We start from the raw sequence: 24384 nt of genomic DNA, 5'->3' as shown, positions 1-24384 counted from the left end.
GCCTGAACATGAATCAATAAGGCCAAATATAGTACACATTTTCCCCAAATCCTCTACTCAAATTACCACTGATGTTTTCTTTCCTTAGTCGTAATAACCCATCAATACACCGATAACCAGAAACCTCATAAGTAGACAATCACGCAATCAAATCATAGACGGTGAGGCTCTCCCACTTAACTTGAAACTACCATTGAATAACCCTGGAACCCACCAAGACTCCTTATCCCTCATTGACACAATCTCGCATAATCGACCCACCAAATTTTCTGAAATCCTTATGTTAAACATTTCATGAACATTCTGAATCACTAGCCACATTTACATATTTGACCTCTTACTGGATAGCCAGTAGAATTCTTCGCAAAAGCCTCGTTAACACCACGCAACCGCTAACCTGCTCACCGGAAATAACCCACATATGGAAATTCCATGCCGACATCCTCTAACAACGATGCACCGAGTACAATTACAACGAAACCAATAAACCATCCTGAGCATGTGTTCATTCACCAGCTGCACAAGTCCGTTCACTCTTCATGGACATCAACTAAAGGTGCGACAATGCATTCCAATCCAAAGTCATGTTGTATACTTCTTCATATCATGCAACTCCTTTCCGTCGTATCCAACCTTCCTCCGTATCACAACCAATATTCCAAATTAAGCCTGTAGACCTAGTCACTGCCCACCATGAACCCCAAATCACTCTAAACATTTCCTCAAGGCGTGCAGCCACAAAACCCATATGCTACTCTCCCACTTTGGTCAAACCCTCTCCTTTAAGAAACTACTCGGCTTCTACTTTTCACACTTGACCTCCTAACAATTCAACCACCGCAAGACACCTCCCACATGTCCTTCCTCGTCCTTTGCTGCCAAATTGTTGCTCCAAACCCGAATCTATCCTTGTAACATCCGACACATGAGTCGCCACCAACTCTAAACCTCTTAGAAGATCATCCTTCTCGAGACATCAATATTAGGATAACTAATTTGATTCTAAACCACAACACACTGCGACATCTGGCAGCCGCTTCCCCGGCACCATTCATAATACTCCGCCCCAAAGGCGATTTGAAGAAGGCATAACACCGGCGAACCTTAACGCATTTAACAAGGCGATGCCACCACATCACAATTGAGAACTCTACCATGCTCGAAAATATCAAGCCTCATTATTCCATCAACCCCAAACCTGAACATTCTTAGTCTGATTGCCTTTCCCTCCACTAGAAATAAAACACTGAACCTCTGAATCACGCATTGAGAAAAACCACCTTTCAAACTATTCATTGCCTCGACACATGGACAAGCATCCTACCATCACATCAATATTGTGCAATAACAACTGGTGAACATCCTAGCAATCTATGCATAGCCTCAAAACCATCAGAAATACAGCTACCGAGTTGGAATGACAGAACACTCTTCCCCAAGGCGATGACATTAGCCCAATCAAATAAGCAGGGAGAAACATCCTGCACCACATCTATAATATCATTACAATTCCTCGATTCCCGATTTGTAACAAGCGCTTCACGTCGTATAAGATTGAATAGGAAAGAAGCAAAGGCATAAGCCGCAAAGGAATCAAATCGCACGATGAGGAATAAAGAAGAGAAGTGCTCCTAACAGTCCTGTAGCCTCCCGAAGATAAGTATAGACGTCTCTGTACCGATCCGCAAAACTCTACTACACTTGCTCATGGCTCGTGAGACCTAAGTGAACCTAGTGCTCTGATACCATGTTGTCACGACCCAAAATCCATTGAAGGTCGTGATGGCGCCGGACACCACTGTCAGGCAAGTCAACGCTAAATACTTAATTAAATTCTCATTTTAGTATTTCTGAAAACAATTTAGTAGTAATAAATGAACTTTAAGGAATAACATTAACGTTTTCCAATTTCAATACTAAATATCCCATAAACATTCCAGAACCCGGTGTCACAAGTGCATGAGCATCAACTGGGAAGATAAAACAAAATACAACATCTGTCGAGAATACAAATTAGATAGGAAAATACATAAGTAACCTTGAAGGGGACTCTGCTGGCTGCGGATCGTAGATGGAAATGCAGCTTACCTAAGTCTCCGCATTGACCACATCTCTACGCCCACAAGGCTGCTAGACATATATGCACCTGCACAAAAATGTGCAGCAAGTGTAGTATGAGTACGTAAATCAGCATCTACCCAATAAGTATCCAGTCTAACCTCGAAGAAGTAGTGATGAGAGGTCGACTCCGACACTTACTAGTGGTCCAATAATAATATATCGATAATATGATAAATTATGAATTTTATAAGGCAACTGTAAACTCAATAACATGAAGCAGGTAAATAATTCTTTTGTTAATAGGGGATTTCCAAATTTATTTTCATATTTTAACAATTTATATCTCCGGCCAATGAGGCCATATCAATTATCAATAATTCCAAAACATATCAATTAAGTTATGTGCAAATCATGACGAGGTCGTACGACCCGATCCAACATAATATTTAAATCGTGCACTGTCGGAGGGTCGAACGACGCTAACCATATATGCATCTATTTAATCTGTTGAGGCGTCCGGCCCGTCCCACAAAAGATAAACACATTCAGACAACCAAATCAAGGATATATTTAGATTTGATGTTCAAATAAATATCAATTCTCATTAACGGTCAAGTGACCCATCCAAAACCCAAGTAGGTGAAGTTTAACCTTTTGAAATTCCTTTATCAAGTTCCAATATTCTTTAAACGGTTAAATTAATAAGTAGGATCCAAGCATCAAAAATATAACATGATTTGGGTCCTAGACTACCCGAACATAAGCATAATAGTAGCTACGCACGGACTCTCGTCACATCGTACATACGTAGCCCCCACAAATAGAAGCACATATCGAAATATTTCACCTATGGGGTAAATTCCCTCTTACAAGGTTAGAAAGGAGACTTAACTCGCTCCGAAATTCCATAACCGGCTCCAAAGCCTTTCCAACAACTCAAACCAATGCCAACGCTACAAAACTAGTCAATAAATGTGCAAACCCATAAATATATACTCAAATACTCATTATAATCCAATTTATATTAGTTTCTAACCCCGATCGAAAAGTCGATAAAAATCACCCTCGGGCCCACGTGCGCGGATTCTGAAAATTTTCGAAGATAAATATTACCCATAATATCACGAACTCAAATATATAATTTATTCTCAATCCCATGACCAAATTCGTGGCCAAAATCCAAAAATACCAATTTCTAGGTTTTTCTTCAAAATCCCATATTTCTACAAATTTTCATGAATTTTCACGCCTAAATTCGAATATAAACCAAGTATTTAACTTGCAATAGGTAGGAATCACTTATCTTAACATAGATGATGAAGATGGAGCTCCAAAATCACTCCTAGGTCGGCTCCCATGGAGGAAATGAGATGAAATGAGCCAAACCCATTTTTTCAAACTTATACACTACCCATGCGACCATTCATCGTGTTCGCGAGCCCCCCATCGCATTCGCGTTCTGACAGCCTCTAGTATAATGGTCATAACCTTTTGTAAAAAACTCCAACTCACAAATGGTTTGACTTTCTGAAAACTAGACATCAAGGACTATAACTTTCATATGTAAATCATCTCCCAATTCATTGTAGATTACGAGATATAAGCTTCCAAAGTCAGCCATGTGCAGCAGAGATTTCCAAACTCTTCCCTGACAGTCTGTAGTATATACCCCATAACTATTTGTACACAACTCCAAATGATGAATGGTTTACCTTTTTGAAAACTAGACACCAAGATCTACAACTTTTATTTTTGGATCATCTCCAGATTCGTTATAGATTGAGAGATATAAGCTTCCGAAGTCAGACGGCGGACAACAAAAATTCCTTCTTCGCGAACGCGAGAGCCTCTTCGCGAGCACGAAGAACAAAGTCCCAGCAGCAAAATCCTTCTTTGCGAACGCGAGAGGCTCCTCGCGAACGCGAAGAACAACACCAGAACCAGCAACCAGCAGCATCAAAACACCCAAACTTGGTTCGGAACCACCCCGAATCACACCCGAGGCCCCCGGGACCCCGTCCAATCGTACCAACCAGTCCCGGTACATAACACGAACTTGCTTGAGGCCTCAAATCACATTAAACAACATCAAAACCACGAATCGCACCCCAATTCAAGCTTTATGAACTTTAAAACTTCAAACTTCTACATTCAATGCCGAAACCTTTCAAATCAAATCTGATTGACCTCGAATTTTGCACACGAGTCATAATTGACATTACGGACCTACTCCAACTTCCGAAATCGGAATCCGACCCCGATATCAAAAGTTCCACTCTCGGTCAAACTTCTTAAAAACCTTTAAATTTCTAAATTTCGCCAAATAACTCCGAAATTACTTACGAACCTCCAAATTAACATCCAGGCGCGCTACTAAGACCAGAATCACCATACGGAGCTATTTCTAGACTCGGAATCTCAAATGGACATCGATAACATTGAAATACACTTCAACCCAAATTTATGAAATCTTTTCCCAAAATTCCAGCTTCCACAATAAGCGCCGAAAAGCTCCCGGATCATCCGAAACACGATCCGGACATATGCCCAAGTATGAAATCATCATATGAACCTGTTGGAACCTTCAAATCCCGATTCCGAGGTCGTTTACTCAAAAGTCAAAGTTTGGTCAACTCTTCCAGTTAAAGCTTCCAAATTTAGAATTTTCTATCCAAACCAACTCCGAACTTCCCGAAATTAAATTTCGATCACACGTACAAGTCATAACACCTGAAGTGAAGCTACGCAAGACCTCGAACCACCGAATGACACGCCAGGGCTCAAAACGACCGGTTGGGTCGTTACATTCTCTCCCACTCAAACATACGTTCGTCCTCGAATGTGCTAAGGACTGTTCCGAAGTTGTCCAAAATCATTGTTTAACACCTAGTGCACCTACTCGTGCCACCACAACTCAGTTGAGCACATTAGCTCGAGCCATACTGAAAACTCTCCCTATAACCTTAGTTAACAGCTTTAGAGAAACCGAGTTCCCACTTCTGAATTCCTTTACAATACCTGACTCTAACACACGAACACCGTACCATTCACCACGCACTGTACCAAAACATGATTGTGCACTTGTGCTGAAATCACCCCATGCACTACATAAGTTGGTTGCCCATAATAACATCCTCCGAGCCCAATAGCTTTAAATTTTCACGAATATGCAGCCCATAACACTTATAAGCCCTCCTCCAATACTCGAAATATTGCCACGAGGAATGAGATGCGTAGAAACTCATAACCACTTGCCGAATTAACAAATCATGGAGTCTCTCCTCCTGCCAATGACCATTACCTCATTCAGAATTGAATAGTGATATTTGTTCTTTAATATACCTTATATAAATCTAATTGCACTGATTTCAAGTCCAATAGTCTCGTCTCACCCAATATAAGCTACATAAGAAAATAAGCCGCCTCAAACACTAACCAAAATCTTGTATGACGCCAACAATGCGCCAACAAGCTACAAACTTGAATGCGATACATAAGGAAAAATAAACTATGGAAAGAACTACTCAACCCGCGTAACTAATTTAACAATTGAAAAGATGTCATAAATCTTTCTCAGCAAATGCGGGACAAAACACACAAGAATAGATATAGGGAACTGTGCTCAACGTCACGCTAATGCGGCGTGCCACCCAATTCACCTATGATACCCGTGGCGGCGTGCCACCCGATCCACACTTAATAATATAAGGAAAACACACCTCGAACTGTAATGCTTATACTCGCGAAATGCCCGCATATCAACCATAAGCATGCCAAGTGCATAATACAAATCCTGGGGAGACGAATAGCGCCATATGCTGCGAAACTCAAGCACAACTAAGGTGCAATAAATGTCATGTATCGTGAGAGCCGTTCTACTCTCACAACACCACAATTTACATGAGATCGCAATACGAGTGTGAATAATCAAACCGCCTCATAAGTCACATGGCACAATAGAGACTACATGGAAAAGCCGAAAACAGAAATATCATCCAAGGCCCGAAGACCCCTCCGAAAACAACGATATCCTGAAATAAAGAGATCCGGCCCGATATAGAGCCCATATACACATTTAGATCCATCCACGGACCTCAAGCCGATTCTAATCGCACCGCGCTGGGCTAATAACCCTTATAGGACCCACGATGACCTATTCACGATACATAAGTACAACTATCAATCCGAAACAAACTTCCACAGTCTACAACTAAATTAACCGAGATCCCTTTAGGCATAAATTCTCACATTAGCAATAGTACCACAATCTCCATACTTGGTTTTCCATCCTTAATCAATTAAGCGACTACCTGTCACACTTATACCATCTTCCCGTGGGATATGCTCCCACGACCTTCCGCGCCAGGTAACAAGTCTGCACATCCATACCACCTGCCATACTAATATCGTAAAGCGAATCAAAAACCCGCAAATCAATACACAAAGCCTCGTACACATGACATCAATCTTAGGCGATGCTGAAGATAATATCAACTTGGTTTAAACCTACGAATATTTTCCTACTCGTCCGAGTTTGTGACATTCTTGTCAATACCGAACCGCAACCTCGATCCTCAACTTCCAATTCTTATGCTACCCACTACACTTAATCATGCCAGTACACAGGAGCACAAGAAGTTTACCCCGATATCAAAAAGTCCACTCCCGGTCAAACTTCTTAAAAACCTTTAAATGTATAACTTTCGCCAAATAACTCCGAAATTATCTACGGACCTCCAAATTAGGGCGCGCTACTCACACCAGAATCACCATACGGAGCTATTCTCACACTCGGAATCTCAAATGGACATCGATAACATTGAAATACACTTCAACCCAAATTTATGAAATCTTTTCCCAAAATGCCAACTTCCACAAGAGGCGCCGAAATGCTCCCGGGTCATCCGAAATCCGATCCGGACATACGCCCAAGTCTAAAATCATCATACGAACCTGTTGGAACCTTAAAATCCCGATTCTGAGGACGTTTACTCAAAAGTCAAAGTTTAGTCAACTCTTCCAACTTAAAGCTTCCAAATTTAGAATTTTCTTTCCAAACCAACTCCGAACTTCCCGAAATTAAATTTCGACCACACGTACAAGTCATAACACCTAAAGTGAAGCTACTCGAGGCCTCGAACTGCCGAATGGCATGCCAAGGCTCAAAACGACCGATCAGGGAGTTACATACTCTCCCACTTAAACATACGTTCGTCCTCGAACATGCTAAGGACTGTTCCAGAGTTGTACAAAATCACTGTTTAACACCTCGTGCACCTACCCATACCACCACAACTCAGTTGAGCACATTAGCTCGAGCTAGACTGAAAACTCTCCCTATAACCTTAATTAACAAGCTTTAGAAAAACCAAGTTCCCACTTCTGAATTCCTGTACAAGACCTGACTCTAACACACGAACAACGTACCATTCACCACGCACTGTACCAAAACATGATTGTGCACTTGTGCTGAAATCACCTCATGCACTACATAAGTTGGTTGCCCATAATAACATCCTTCGAGCCCAATAGCTTTAAATTTTCACGAATCTGCAGCTTATAACACATATAAGCCCTGCTCCAATACTCGAAATACTGCCACGATGAAAGAGATGTGTAGAAACTCATAAACACTTGCCGAATTAACAAATCATGGAGTCTCTCCTCCTACCAATGACCATTACCTCATTTTGAATTGAATATTGATATTTGTTCTTTAATATACCTTATATAAATCAGATTGCACTGATTCCAGGTCCAATAGTCTCGGCTCACCCAATATAAGCTACACAGGTAATAAGCCGCCTCAAACACTAACCAAGATCTCATATGACGCCAATAATGCGCCAACAAGCTACAAACTCAAATGCGATACATAATAAAAAATAAACTCTGGAAAGAACTACTCAACCCGCGTAACTAATTTAACAACTGAAAAGATGTCATGAATCTTTCTCAGCAAATGTGGGACAAAACACACAGGAATAGATATATGGAATTGTGCTCAACGTCACGCTATTGCGGCGTGCCACCCAATTCACCTATGATACCCGTGGCGGCGTGCCACCCGATCCACACTTAATAATCTAAGGAAAACACACCTCGAACTGTAACGCTTATACTCGCAAAATGCCCACATATCAACCATAAGCACGCCAAGTGCATAATACAAATCCTGGGGAGACGAATAGCGCCATACGCTGCGAAACTCAAGCACAACTAAGGTTCAGTAAATGTCATGTATCGTGAGAGTCGCTCTGCTCTCACAACACCACAATTTACATGAGATCTCAATACGAGTGCGAATAATCAAACCGCCTCATAACCCACATGGCACAATAGAGACTACATGGAAAAGCCAACAACAGAAATATCATCCAAGGCCCGAAGACCCCTCCGAAAATAACGCTATGCTGAAATGAACACATCTGGCCCGATATAGAGCCTATATTCACATTTAGATCCATCCACGGACCTCAAGCTGATTCTGATCGTACCGCACTAGGCTAATAACCCTTCAAGGACCCACGATAACCTATTCACGATACATAAGAACAACTGTCAATCCGAAAAAAACTTCCACAGTCCACAACCAAATGAACCGAGATCCCTTCAGGCATAAATTCTCACATTAGCAATAGTACCACAATCTCCATACTTGGTTTTCCATCCTTAATCAATTAAGTGACTACCTGTCACACTTATACCATCTTCCCGTGGGATATGCTCCCACGACCTTCCGCGCCAGGTAACAAGTCTGCACATCCATACCAACGGCCATACTAATGCCGTAAAGCAAATCAAGAACCCGCAAATCAATACACAAAGCCTCTTACACATGACACCAATCTTAGGTGACGCTGAAGATAATACCCGCTTGTTTTAAACCTCCGAATCATTTCCTGCTCGTCTGAACTTGTGACATTCTTGTCAATACTGAACGGAAACCTCGATCCTCAACTTCCAATTCCTATGCTACCCACTGCACTTAATCATGCCAATACACAGGAGCACAAGAATTTTACCCCGATATCAAAAAGTCCACTCCCGGTCAAACTTCTTAAAAACCTTTAAATTTCTAACTTTCGCCAAATAACTCTAAAATTACCTACGGACCTCCAAATTAGGGCGCGCTACTAAGACCAGAATCACCATACGGAGCTATTCCCACACTCGGAATCTCAAATGGACATCGATAACATTGAAATACACTTTAACCCAAATTTATGAAATCTTTTCCCAAAATGCCAACTTCCACAATAGGCGCCGAAACGCTCCCGATTCATCCGAAATCCGATCCGGGCATACGCCCAAGTCTGAAATCATCATACAAACCTGTTGGAACCTTCAAATCCTGATTCTGAGGACGTTTACTCAAAAGTCAAAGTTTGGTCATCTCTTCCAACTTAAAGCTTCCAAATTTAGAATTTTCTTTCCAAACTAACTTCGAACTTCCCGAAATTAAATTCCGACCACACATACAAGTCATAACACCCGAAGTAAAGCAACTCAAGGCCTCGAACCACCGGATGACGCGTCAGGGCTCAAAACGACCGATCAAATCGTTACATTCTCTCCCACTTAAACATACGTCTGTCCTCGAACGTGCTAAGGACTGTTTCGGAGTTGTCCAAAATCACTGTTTAACACCTCGTGCACCTACCCGTACCACCACAACTCAGTTGAGCACATTAGCTCGAACCAGACTAAAAACTCTCCCTATAACCTTAGTTAACAAGCTTTAGAAAAATCAAGTTCCCACTTCTGAATTCCTTTACAAGACATGACTCTAACACACGAACACCGTACCAATCACTACGCACTGTACAAAAACATGATTGTGCACTTGTGCGGAAATCACCCCATGCACTACATAAGTTGGTTACCCAGAATAACATCCTCCGAGCCTAATAGCTTTAAATTTTAACAAATCTACAGCCCATAATACACCCCATAACACATATAATCCCTGCTCCAATACTCGAAATACTGCCACGATGAAGGAGATGCATAGAAACTCATAACCATTTGCCGAATTAACAAATCATGGAGTCTCTCCTCCTACCGATGACCATTACCTCATTCTGAATTGAATAGTGATATTTGTTCTTTAATATACCTTATATAAATTTGATTATACTGATTTCAGGTCCAATAGTCTCGTCTCATCCAATATAAGCTACACAGGCAATAAGCTGCCTCAAACACTGACCAAGATCTCGTATGATGCCAACAATGCGCCAAGAAGCTACAAACTCGAATGTGATACATAAGGAAAAATAAACTCTGGAAAGAACTACTCAACCCGCGTAACTAATTTAACAACTGAAAAGATGTCATGAATCTTTCTCAGCAAATGAGGGACAAAACACACAAGAATAGATATAGGGAATTGTGCTCAACGTCACGCTATTGCGGCGTGCCACCTAATTCACCTATGATGATACCCGTGGCGGCATGCCATCCGATCCACACTTAATAATCTAAGGAAAACACACCTCGAACCATAACGCTTATAATCATGAAATGCCCGCATATCAACCATAAGCACACCAAGTGCATAATACAAATCCTGGGGAGACGAATAGCGCCATATGCTGCGAAACTCAAGCACAACTAAGGTGCAATAAATGTCATGTATCTTGAGAGCCTTTCTGCTCTCACAACACCATAATTTACACGGGATCTCAATACGAGTGCGAATAATCAAACCGCCTCATAACCCACATGGCACAATAGAGACTACACGGAAAAGTCGACAACAGAAATATCATCCAAGGCCCGAAGACCCCTCCGAAAACAACGCTATGCTAAAATGAACACATCCGGCCCAATATAGAGCCCACATTCATATTTAGATCCATCCACGGACCTCAAGATGATTCTAATCGTACCGCGCTGAGCTAATAACCCTTCAAGGACCCACGATGACCTATTCACGATACATAAGAACAACCGTCAATCAAAAACAATCTTCCACAATCCACAACCAAATTAACTGAGAGCCCTTCAGGCATAAATTCTCACATTAGCAATAGTACCACAATCTCCATACTTGGTTTTCCATCCTTAATCAATTAAGTGACTACCTGTCACACTTATACCATCTTCCCGTGGAATATGCTCCCATGACCTTCCGCGTCAGGTAACAAATCTGCACATCCATACCACCGGCCATACTAATGTCGTAAAGCGAATCAAGAACCCGCAAATCAATACACAAACCCTCCTACACATGACACCAATCTTAGGTGACGCTGAAGATAATACCAGCTTGCTTTAAACCTCTGAATCCTTTCCTGCTCGTCCGAGCTTGTGACATTCTTATCAATACCGAACCGCAACCTCGATCCTCAACTTCCAATTCCTATGCTACCCATTGCACTTAATCATGGCAATACACACGAGCACAAGAATTATTATTTTTTTTATAACTCCTGAACCACTAATAGAATAAACACTCTATCATATAGGAGCCTTTCACTTAACTCATTTCAGGAGAACCATTGCAATACGCGGCTGAATCCTCATATTCGCAGAAAATACAACCCCAAATAGTGATCTAAACCACCATGTCCCTTCCGGAATCCATCTACACATAACAAGCCATAATAACCGAATACCTCTAAATAAATCAAATTACGGCGGCCATCAAGCCTAGTCTGATTACCTTTCCCTCCGTTGGAAATAAAACACTGAACCACTGAATCACACATTAAGAAAAACCACCTTTCAAATCATTCATTTCCTTGACACATGGACTAGCATCCTACCATCACATCAATACTATGTGATAACAACTTGTGAACATCCTATCAATCTATGCATAGCCTCAAAACCATCAGAAATACCGCTACCGAGCTGGAATGATAGAACATTCTTCCGCAAGGCGATGACATTAGCCCATTCAAATAAGTAGGGAGAAACATCTTGCACCACATCTATAATATCATTACAATTTCTTGATTCCCGATTTGTAACAAGCGTTTCACGTCGTATAAGATTTAATAGGAAAGAAGCAATGGCATAAGCCTCAAAGGAATCGAATCGCACAATGAGGAATCAAGAAGGGAAGTGCTCCTAACAGTCATGTAGCCTCCCGAAGATAAGTACAGATGTCTCTATACCGATCCGCAAGACTCTACTAGACTTGCTCATGACTCGTGAGACCTAAGTGAACCTAGTGTTCTGATACCATGTTGTCACGACCCAAAACCCATTAAAGGTCGTAATGGCGCTAGACACCACTGTCAGGCAAGCCAACGCTAAATAGTTAATTAAATTCTTATTTTAGTATTTCTGAAAATATAAATTTCCTTCAATTTACTAGTGATAAATTAACTTTAAGGAATAACATTAACGTTTTCCAATTTCAATACTAAATAACCCATAATCATCCCGGAACCCGGTGTCACAAGTGCATGAGTATCAACTAGGAAGATAAAATAAAATACAACACATGTCCAGAATACAAATTAGATAGGAAAATACATAAGTAACTCTGAAGGGGACTCTGCTGGCTGCGGATCATAGATGAAAATGTAGCTCACCTAAGTCTCAGCATTGACCGCACCTCTGCGCCTGCAAGGCTGCTAGACATATATGCACCTGCACAAAAATGTGCAGCAAGTGTAGTATGAGTACGTAAATCAACGTGTACCTAGCAAGTATCCAGTCTAACCTCGAATAAGTAGTGACGAGAGGTCGACTCTGACACTTACTAGTGGTCCAAAAATAATATACCGATAATATGATAAATTATGGATTTTATAAGGCAACTGTAAACTCAATAACATGAAGCAGGTAAATAATTCTTTTGTTAATAGGGGATTTCCAAATTTATTTTCATCTTTTAACAATTTATATCTCCGGCCAATGAGACCATATCAATTATTAATAATTCCAAAACATATCAATTAAGTCATGCGCAAATTATGTCGAGGTTGTACGGCCCGATCTAACATAATATTTAAATTGTGCACTGAGGGAGGATCAAACGGCGTGAACCATAGATGTATCTATTTAATCTGCCAAGGCGTTCAGCCCGTTCCACAAAAGATAAACACATTCAGACAGCCAAATCAAGGATTTATTTAGGTTTGATGTTCAAAGAAATATCAGTTCTCATTAACGGTCAAGTGACCCGTCCAAAACCCAAGTAGGTAAAGTTTAACCTTTTGAAATTCCTTTATCAAGTTTCAATATGTTTTAAACGGTTAAATTAACAAGTAGGATGCAAGCATCGCAAATATAACGTGATTTTGGTCCTAGACTACCCGAACATAAGTATAATAGTAGCTATGCACGGACTCTCGTCACATCGTACGTACGTAGCCCCCACAAATAGAAGCACATATTGAATTATTTTACCTATGGGTAAATTCCCTCTTACAAGGTTAGAAAGGAGACTTACCTCGCTCTGAATATCCATAATTGTCTCCAAAGCCTTTCCAACAATTCAAACTGAAGCCCAACGCTCCAAAACTAGTCAATAAATGTGCAAACTCATAAATTTGTTATAGATTGAGAGATATAAGCTTCCGAAGTCAGACAGCGGACAACAAAAATACCTTCTTCGCCAACGCGAGAGCCTCTTCGCGAACACGAATAATAAAGTCCCAGCAGCAAAATCCTTCTTCAAGAACGCGAGAGGCTCCTCGCAAACGTGAAGAACAACACCAGAACCAGCAACCAGTGTGCAACTTGATCTAATTATGACATTGTTGCGACGTGCAACCCGATCCTAACATGACACGGTTGCGGCATGCCACCTGATCCCTCAGAACATCAGGAGACTGTATAATCAGAGCAGATGGTTGATCGTGAACCTGCGAGATTCGGTCTTGTTCACGAAGTAACGGAGGAGGGTCACAATCCTCCACATTGAAGGATGGATTTGCCCGAGGCAAGCTTCGTACCTCTTGCAAAAAATCTAGGACGTTCGGATCCAACGGGCCCAGGGTGAAGGGATAAATGTAAACACTTAAGTACCCCTTCACACGGGTAGTAACGGCGTCATCGGGCCCGGGGACTACTACGTCCTTGCCTTCCCAATCGCAGTCTTTATGGAATATGAGAAGAACGTCCTCGGTCACGGAACATGTATATCTCGAGACCCCTTCGCCCCCGGTTATTTTTGCGTGAAGGATTCTCGACCTTGAAGTCGGTAGCAATTGAGCGGTCCCCGGGGATAAACACCGACAAAGGAGGCTTAGCGAGCGATTCGTTAACAGCCGCAACAGGAGAAGTCGTTTCGAGGGCCACCACCTCTGGGGAGACCCCTTCAGTACCAGCGGCCGGCTAAGAAGATGAAGAGGCAACTTGTTGAGGAACAGTTTTCGATGTTTTTGTCATTGTCAATTTAGAACAAGTTTGAAGTTTGGAGAATAAACACGAAGTTTTGGAGAGATGAGATTTGAAGATGAAGAAAAGGGTATGAAGATTTGAAGAAATGTTGATAGAAATCTGGAGATTGCTATGAAGATTGAAGAACAAGATGAAGATTTGAAGATTTGATGAAGGTTCTGATAATGGTTGATGGCTCGAAGATAGCGGTTTGATCGGAAAGTAGAAAAAGGACAAAGGAAGGATGCTTTTATAGAGAAACAGTTGACGCTTCGCATTCGAAGGCAACCTGCCGGAGAACGACCCAAAATCGCAATATTTACAACTGTTAGTTGAACGGACACATCATGTCAGGGGTTAAAACTGTCACCTAATTAATATACATATACATATATAGTGGCATTGGTTTTGTTCCTCAAAATTGAAAGTGACACCCAAAAATAGAGAGAAGAAAATCAAAGAGAGATAACTAAACGACTCACCTTCCTCCTTGTGGCCTTGCCTTTTCGTCGAAATCGGTTCCTTTTTTTTTGAGATTTTCTTACTCGGTCCAATTTTTGTGCTCAGTCTTGATTTTAATTATAGTAGATCAGCCTTTATGTGAACTGATTTCTAGGGATCTTTCACAATTTTCATGGCAGTTCAGGAATGAAAAATCTTGTTTTTATTTCTGAAAAGGGTGAATTTTTGTTCATTTTAGTTAGAGAACGATATTAGCATATTGTTTTAGTTATTTATTGTGTGTTGACCATTTATTGATTAGTATATTTTATGAACCCCTTTTCAAATTATGATGAATTATTCTAGTACTTGTGATGATAGGTTAATTTCATGGCAGTTGAGGTAGGAAAAGTCTCTTTATGCTGAAAATGGTGGTTTTTTGTCATTTTAGTTGGAGAATTGATTAGCATATTATTTTAGTTATTTCTTGTGTGTTGACCACATATTGATTGTATTTTTTTAACCCCCTTTTCAAATTATGATGAATTATTCTCTAATATTTGTGATGATGGGTTTAACACTTATTAGTCTTTTACAAGACCTTAGCTTTTGATTGTTATGCTCATGTTTGTGGATTTTGATACTCAATTTTGTTTCATTTTCTTATTTATTCATTATGTATGTGGATTTCTTTTGTTTGGTTAAAAAATTTGTGTTTGGTTTTTGAGTTGTCTTTAATAGTTGATTGGGAATTTAAATTTCGGCCAGCACGGAATATTAATATTGTTGACCCCATTAGTTTGGGGTTGAGGCTTAATTGATTAATTGATTAAATGGCTGCTTTCTGATTTTATTTTTATTTTCTTTCAAGGATTTTGTAGTTTGAGTTCAAAGAATGATGGGAAGTTGTAGTGACAGTGAAGAAGAACGTTTCTTTGATAGCCATGATGACATCACTTCTGTCTCTGATTTGTATTCTGATTCCAATGAGGCGTGCACTCGTGAAGGGGGTGATGAGTGTGTTTTAGGATATGAGTTTTGGAATAAGGATTTAGAAAGTGTTGATGAGCGTCGTGATAGATTTTTGAAATGGATAGGTTCGAATTCGAGTTGGGTCAGACCTGATGTACATGAACAGGGTGATGTAAATAGAATTAGGGATAGCGTTGAGACCGTGCTGGCGAATTCAGATTCTAGAAACAGTTATTTCTTAGGTCGGTCTTCTCACTCTTCCCAGTCTAATGAAGCTTTGGAATTGGAGGATGATGATGATGCAACAAAGGCAAGATTGCATTGCAAAATTAGGAATTTGGACAGCGGAGTAGAGTTTGTTGTGGATGAATTTGGTGGGGATGGTATACTTAGCCAAGTACGTGAAGTAGGTTCGAACAGGTTGTTCACTGCTGAAGAATTTCAGAGAACTCTTGGGTCATCGCCTTTGGTTCAGAAGCTTCTGCGGAGAGTACCAGATGGAATTAATACAGTTGATGCTAAGACAAAAACTAAAAAGAGTTGGCTTCAAAAGTTCACTGTTGCAACCCATAATAAGGTGAGGTCAATAGGAGACAAAGTGAAGGCTAAGGATTCCAATTTGAAGCCAGGAAATCATATTCATAGAGTTCGGGTCCACACTTATAGTAAGGAGTCAAAAGAACTGTCCTCACTTTACACAGGGCAAGAGTTCTTAGCACATGAGGGCTCAATCTCAACAATGAAGTTTAGTCCTTGTGGCCAATATCTAGCAAGTGCCGGCAAAGATGGCATGGTGCGCATTTGGAAGGTGATTGCAGATGAAATTCCAAGTAACTTGAATGTTCAGGATAGCCACCCATCTTGTTTATATTTCTCACTGACTCATATGTCAAAACTAGCTTCTTTGAACGACAATAGAGAGAAAATTAATGGGTCAAAAATCATGAAAAAGTCATCGGAATCAGCTTGTGTCGTATTCCTGCCAAAGATTTTCCGGATATTGGAGAAGCCATTGCATGAGTTCCATGAACACAAGGGTGAGTTCTTGGTCCTTTCATGGTCCAAAAATGGGGTTAGTATAATATCTTTCTGGTTCAAGTATGTCTTTTGTGGTATCCTAGACTATTTTCGAATGTGAACACGTTGTAATTCTTGTAATGGACATCATTTTCTGCAGTATCTTCTGTCATCTTCAGTTGATAAAACAGCTCGTCTCTGGTAAGTAGGGCACGATCAATGCTTTGGCGTTTATTCACATAATAATTATGGTGAGCTTGCACTTACTTTTCATATTGAAGTATTTCCTATGATCTTTCAGTTGGTAGATGATCTTGTTACCAATCTCTAAATGTCGTGTTATATGTACAGTCACTTGTGTAGAATTCAATCCAGCGGATGATAACTTTTTCATTAGTGGTTCAATAGATGGGAAAGTACGTTTCTGGGAGGTGCATGGTTGCCGAGTAATTGATTGGACTGATGTAAAAGAAATAGTGATTGTTGTATGTTATTGTCCCGATGGAAAGGTTTGATTGCATTGCTGTTACATTTTTAAAATATAGTACCATATCATTTAATGCAGTTCTGTTAATTTATTGCTTTTAATTGGTGCAGGGGGCGTTGTGGGGTCCATGGATGGCAACTGTCATTTTTATGTAGTAGATACGGACGCATATTTGTTTCTGAATCTTCTCTTTTTCCTCTTTTACTTTTGCCTCTCATGGGGTCTAAACTCTTATTCTCTCTCTCTCTCTATCTCTCTCTATCTCACACACACACAAAAAAAAAAAAAAAAATCATTGTTGAGGGTGCCTCCAACTGCAACTTAGACTTGCCCTTTGTAAGATTTAGGTATATTCCCGAAAAAATTATTGTTACTCCTGCTTGCATAGGATGGGGGTTCTAACTTTTTCACGTAGTGTAGCTTCAACATAGATTAGACAGCTAAATGGTTGAAAGCTAGTTTGCATTAGGTAATCGATTGCATATTTGCTGCATTTCCAGGAATCCGAAATTCTGGAAGCCAATTTCCTGCATCTTTCACCTCAAACGGGAAACACATTCTCGCAGTTACTGAGGATTCAAATGTTCATATCTGGAACTACACTAACCAGGGTCGGACAACTACAAACAAACCAAAACATGTCCGGTCATCAGAGAGTTTCTTTTCCAACAATGCATCAGTTGTCATACCTTGGTGCGGGTTCAAAACCAATCCGGGAATATTACCTACAAGCGTTTTAGAAAATGGTAATGTCAACGAGAACTCGCTGCCAAAGACTTCAGATTGTTTTTCCCTGGGGTGTGCATTTTTCTTAGACTCTCTATCTAAGGGCACCGTGACATGGCCAGAGGAGAAGCTGCCTAATTCGAGCCCAGTAACCGTCACCCCTTCAGTCTGCAAATCTGAGTACAAGTTCTTGAAAAGTGCTTGGCAAGGTGCATTAAGCTCTCCTCATTTATGGGGTCTTCTTGTTGTCACTGCTGGATGGGATGGATGTATTAGAACATTTCTCAATTATGGGTTACCAATTTGTTTTTGAAATCTGGTTTTGTTTGTAAATTAATAGCAATTCTTGGCTTTGTCACCAAAATGGTGCAAAGGGGAGAAGATCCTTGCTCCTTAGGTTACTAGTATAGGATTGGAGGGGCATATTACACTTAATACAAGTTGTAATAGTCTTGATCAGTCAATTGGCTTATATATATTCTTTTATTTGTTTGGAAGAAATGTTGGATATTTGCATCGGTGTCAGATTAAATCTAGATTCGTATCGAATATTCTCATGTAAAGGGTAAAACACTCTAATAAAAGGCAACTCCATACTCATGACTCAAATCCGCAAATTTTGTTTCACTTTTCATTTTTTAAACCGGAAATATAGTATGTATCAAAAACACATGATGGTATGGTACAATTAGGAGTGTACATGGACTGGATTGGTTCATTTTTTAATCAAACCAAACCAACTATATCGGTTTGGATTGGTTCGGTTTTGGCAGGTTTTTCGGATTTTTTATTACTTAAATATTATTTCAATCTTACTTTGTTAAATTTTTTATAAGTAAATATATATTTAGTAAAAATTAATAAAATTGACAAACATATTATTAAATATTCTTATAGGAGAATCTACTTAGTAACACATGATAGTTATTATTTAGTCGTCTGACAATAATTTTTTGTTGATGTACACTTTAAAGGTTAACCGAATTTAGTAATTTGAACATAAAAATCAATATGATACCTAAATAATAATAACCACTTCAAAAAAGATATAAAAATTTAATAGATCTTGACATATGAATATGGAAGAATAAATAGATTGACGCATTTCAGTAACACTTGATAAGAAAGTGATCATACATGATACAACCCATTAATTAAAGTTAATAAATATGGAGCACTTCATATTTTATTAAATATTATATCACGTAAAAGAATCTCAAATATTTCTAGATATGTTTTAAAAAAATTCTATATAAAATCTTAAAAGTAAATATAAAACTATATATTTATATGTAGTTTGATTCGGACTTTTATATATACTCCTTGAAACAAATTCTCAAAAGGGAAAAAAGAAAAAAGAAAAGAAGTGACAATTTTACATTCCTATACACTATATGAAACTATATTACCCTCCCTACTCAAGTTTTAATATAATTACATATTATATACCCAATTACCATTTATGTACATTTTAAGGCAATTAATGATAGTAATTAGTATCCTAAAATCACTCTAACGTATCTTTCACTCCCCCATGTTTCTCTCTCTCCTCCCCCCCCCCCCGCACTCAAACACGATTCTCTCTCTACAAACTTCAGAATCCCTCCATTAACGCCTATTTCCTCTCTTCTTCAAAAAGCATTCTAAATTTTTACTCTCTTCTTCAAAATATCACCTCCATTAACGTCTGTGCTTTGCTTGATTTTCAATGAAGAAGAAAATAGCTTCAAAGATCAGCCCTAAAAAAGATAAAGGAGCCGATATTCCTACATTTGATTTGGGTGTTTTCTTAGAGAATTCACCCAAAAAGGTTTCAAAATCAGCTTATGTAAAAGAAGAGAACAAGCCCAGGCTTTCCCCTCGTGAAGCTAGGGCAGAAGCTCGTATAAAACAAAATCACGATATTGGTGCTGGTGAATCGTTGATATCTGTCAAATCTGCAAAAAGGAAAGGCAAAGAGATTGCTTTCGATGATGATTTCGTCGAAGAAGAAGTTGTCATTAAAGTTGCAAAAAAGGTTAGAGTGTCTCCTAATGTAAAACCTTTAAAAAAGAAGAAAGTTCAAAAATCTTCTAAAACTGTTCCCCAACCGTCTTTGGTGAAGGTAAAAATTTAGTAGTTTCAATAATATATTTTTTTTAAAGCTAAAAAACTTTGTTCTCATTCTTATGAATCAACATAATTTTTGTTTTTGTAGTTGTAGAAAATTTGTCTACATAGTGTAGATTTATTGGAGATTTATGATTTCTTTTTGTAGATACATTGTTATATAAAAGTTTTGCCTGGTTTTGACTCTGTTTAAAGATTGTAGATAAATTATAATATAATTGTAGTTATTTTATTTTCTGTTTTGATCTGTTTATCTGATTATAGATAAATTGTATTATAAATGTAGTTCTTTTGTTTTCTAGTTTTGAGCCTTGTTTTAATAACTTTCTTTTCCTTTTGCTGCAGAATGGACCATTTTTTGCACCTCCTAATGTTGATTATGGGATCATTAGGTTTCAGACATTATCCGACCCCACTATTCCTGGCCAAATCAAGGATTTACTGTCTGAAAATAGTTTAAAGCTTTTTAAGAAGACATGTTTTGGTTATTTGCTTTCCTTGACCAGAATATGTATGCAAAATCAAGCAATTCACTTTCCCATGAAATATGAATAGAATGCATTTGGTTCTGACTTTTTTTCAGCAGAGATAAAGGGTCAGAGGCTGAATTTTGGTTTGAGAGAGTTTGCCCTGATTAGTGGTCTGAGATATTTTACGGAAGTGACAGACTTTGATTACACACCTACATATGACAGTAAAATAATGAGAAGTATTTTCCAAACAAGGAAAAAGTTGAGAAGTCATACTTAAAACAAATTGTAACCAGTCATAGTTGGGTGAACGACGAGGATACAGTCAAGTTGTGTATTCTATAACTCATAGAATTCTTCCTCTGTCCTTCAGACTAAGACAATGCAGGGTTGATAGACCATTTTAGGTTTTATTTGGTGGACTCAGGACAGTATGCGAACTAAGCATGGGGTAGTGAATTTTATACACAATTGCTTCAGTCTGTTAGGCACAAGCTCAACCCTTCTGTTCATTTTTATGTCATTCGAGGCTTTGCACTAGCTATGCAAATATGGTTGTATGAGTGTTGCTCTACCGTCAACACTGATATAGCTACAAGGGTTGCTAATTCTATCCCTCACATACTCAGTTGGTCAGCTAGTAAGGACAAGATATGGTTATCTGTAATTGAAAATAGAATGATCAAACCAGCATGGATCAAGGTAAATGATTTTCACTTATGCGCAGACAATCTAATACAAATTATCTATAACTTTTATACATATTATGTCTAAGTCACTCTCATTTTTTTTCCACTCAGTTCACCAATATAATTGAAGCACCAGAAGAGCTTTCAAGAATGAATTTGCCAGATAAAATTGAATACATCCTTGAAGAAGTTAAAACCAAGTCCGAGCATCCGATAGATGCTGCATCTCCATCCGGACACAAGCAGGCAATTGGAATAGATGACAAGAAAGATATTCTGAAACAAATATAAAAAAAATTAAGAAAAGATGTTGACAAGGTAATATATATACATAATCCTAGATGGTTTCTTTAATTTATGTTATGCAAATTATTTCGTTAACTCTCTATATTTTAATGTGTAGGTTGGTTTAGATCTTGGATCTTTCAAGAAAGATATTTTTGAAGAACTAGGTAGTATTCGTCTGCTACTCAATGACTCAATCAAGGCTGTTTTGCAGGCGATAAACAGTCAAAAGAATAACATTGATGCCAAGGTTTCATTTGAAATATATTCATTTTACACAACAGTTTTCATCACGTATAAGTTTATATTATCGTTCATAAAGTATATAGCCTAACAAATTAAATGTCTGCAGTTTGGTGGGAGTTCTATCAAAAATGATAAGCACTCAAAAGAAAAGAACAATCAACACTTTTCGGGCAGTAGTGATAAAACAGGCATCTACAATATATCTACATTATTCCTACAATATATCTACATATATATACATATCTACATTATGTCTACAATATATCTACCTATTACCTAAATTTGTATCAACTAATATGCATTACATTTCCAATAGTTTTCTTAGATACAGGGCACGTGAATGACATAGAAATTGAGGAGAATGTTCATGTACGTATTGATTTATCTTCCCAATTGAATGGGCATTTGATGAAGAGAATGCAGGTATGATTTAGTACATGTTATCATCACATTTCATAATACATTTTGCATATCAAATGCAGGACAACATTTCAATAAATTTACTACATTTAAACTAAAATTTGTATGCAGTGATGTTAATGTTTAGTACAAATTATCTACAATTTAATTAAGTTAAATATATTTACAATAACAGTGAAGGAAGTTATGCCTGCAGAATCTCCAAAATAGGAATCTACAATAAGCATTCCAGGAGAATATAAGAATGAGGAGAAGGAGACAAAAATACAATCTCCCATTCAAGAAGAGAATGTTATACAAGAAGGAGATGATTGATGTGAAGAAGGAGGTGAACCAACCGACTACGTTAATGTAGGTGATTAGGACAACGACTCCAGATCTGAGAAAAGGGAAGTTACACTTGATGATTTTGGGCTGCCAGAGAACTTCTCCGAGATTGTTAAGTTCGGCGAGCTTAACGAATATGAAACAACCCCTATGCATCAAGGAAGAACAAGGCAGCCTGGAAAGCATGCCTGATCCCCCTTTCTCCCTTTTTACAGTTCTGGTGGGAGCACTTCTGTTGGACCTCCAATTTTTCTCATCAAGCATCTATTTACTGGGGTTATTGACGAAGATGTTGATCCTGACTTATTGGAAGAATTCAACAAGTGGTTGTACCTTGGTACCGATACACTTTCAAAGAGGTTAGTTTATACAATTTGTTCATATTTTCGAGTGCATTCGTCTTTTGGATTTTCACTTGAATCTACATATTTATTTAAATTGCTATGTGTTTAAATAGGAGGAAGGCACCTTATTCTCTAAAAGATAACCAGCTTAAGCCGTGGTATGATCTTGGAGTAGAGAAAGTTGATAAAAAGGAGTGATTTTATACTTTGGCACATTCCGGGCAAGTCCTTAACGACTCGGTAAACACATACCCTGTCAAAATTTAATGACTAGTTGTATTATTCTGCCATCTCCAGATTTTGTAGTTCTTTTGTAGATATATTGTAGTTAAATTGTAGGAAGCATTGAGAACTAATGAAATCTATTTTTCTGTAGCACATTGATGTTATTTTATACTATTTGAGAAAGAGAGGAAAGTATGGTCCTCAAAACAAGATACGGTTTACAACCACTGATTGTATGTTCAAGACTAGAATTGAACAAATTTATCAGAGGTACATCAATGCTCCTGCCGAAAAGAAGTTTGTTATTGTCAAACCCCAGGATGTCATATCAGAATATATATATTGGGGTACAGGTTACTCGCAAATGTTGCATGGGATCAAGTTGATTTTGTGATTATGCCCATCAACATTGTAGAAAAATTTCATTGGTTGTTGGATGTGTTTGACATTACCGATAGGGTTCTATACGTTTATGATTCTATGATCTCTTCACGAAATCACAACATTGTTGAATCTGTCGTCAACAAGTTTGTTATTATGATCCCCCTATACTTGTCATGCACCGGCTTCTATGGCAAGCGTCCATATATCAACTTCAAGAACACAAAGGCATATATTGAAAAAGGTGTTACTGACCCTCTTGACATTCAGTGGTTGGTCGGTGAGATACCCCAGCAAAAAGAGGGATCACTATATGAAAAAGCTTCTTTTCCTTCTATCTATTTAACAGATTTTTTTTTACACTGAATGCTAAATATTTTCCCTAATTTTTTTTTTTTGCAGTGAATGTGGTGTTTACGTTACGGCATTTGCAGAATATCCCAGCATTGGAGAGCTAGCAGTTTCAAAAGAAGACCTTTTTGATATTGATCAACATCGTAGATGCTATGGAGCGCTACTTTGGGATTATTCTAGGAAGAAGCAAGATATTGGTGCAATTAGTGAGAGCGAGGTGACTGGCAGATTAGCAAGAAGAAAAGGTGCATCAGCTGTGAACGAGAGAACACAAGTCCGGAAGAAGAAGAATTAGTTGCCCTTTTCTGTAGAAAAATTGTAGTTAAATTATTTAGTTGTAGTTATTTTTTATAGTAAAGTTATAGACAAATTGTTACCTAAGAACAAGTCAGTTGAAGTTTAATTGTAGCAAATTTATGCTACAATTGTTTTACCCTATGTTTTGTTATTTTATCCAGGATACTACTACTTACAATAGGAAACAT

At 38.6% G+C, this 24384-nt stretch overlaps 1 protein-coding gene and 1 pseudogene across 1 annotated transcript; both read left to right on the top strand.

The window, feature by feature from the left end:
- The first annotated feature begins 14810 nt into the window (after positions 1–14810).
- Positions 14811–18559, top strand: LOC104091442 (uncharacterized; annotated as a pseudogene).
- A 1109-nt stretch (positions 18560–19668) lies between these two features.
- Positions 19669–24275, top strand: LOC104091441 (uncharacterized). The gene is made up of 7 exons (XM_070177723.1): positions 19669–20066; positions 20504–21330; positions 21429–21635; positions 21721–21852; positions 21955–22271; positions 22465–22954; positions 23053–24275. Exons 1-2 carry the CDS (start codon positions 19758–19760, stop codon positions 20711–20713), a joined length of 519 nt encoding a protein of 172 aa, XP_070033824.1. The 5' UTR covers positions 19669–19757; the 3' UTR covers positions 20714–21330; positions 21429–21635; positions 21721–21852; positions 21955–22271; positions 22465–22954; positions 23053–24275.
- The last annotated feature ends 109 nt before the right edge of the window (positions 24276–24384 follow it).

The sequence above is a fragment of the Nicotiana tomentosiformis genome, chromosome 6 (genome assembly GCF_000390325.3).
Source record: "Nicotiana tomentosiformis chromosome 6, ASM39032v3, whole genome shotgun sequence".
Lineage (NCBI taxonomy): Eukaryota > Viridiplantae > Streptophyta > Magnoliopsida > Solanales > Solanaceae > Nicotiana > Nicotiana tomentosiformis.
Note: the sequence above shows the minus strand (reverse complement) of the source record. Positions and strands in the feature narration are given on the sequence as shown.

Bases quoted from the DNA above. Each gene is read 5' to 3' on its own strand.
- LOC104091441 (XM_070177723.1), top strand. From the start codon at position 19,758: ATGAAGAAGAAAATAGCTTCAAAGATCAGCCCTAAAAAAGATAAAGGA. The intron at 20,067-20,503 runs GTTAGAGTGTCT...CTTTTGCTGCAG, and splicing joins TCATTAAAGTTGCAAAAAAG to AATGGACCATTTTTTGCACC.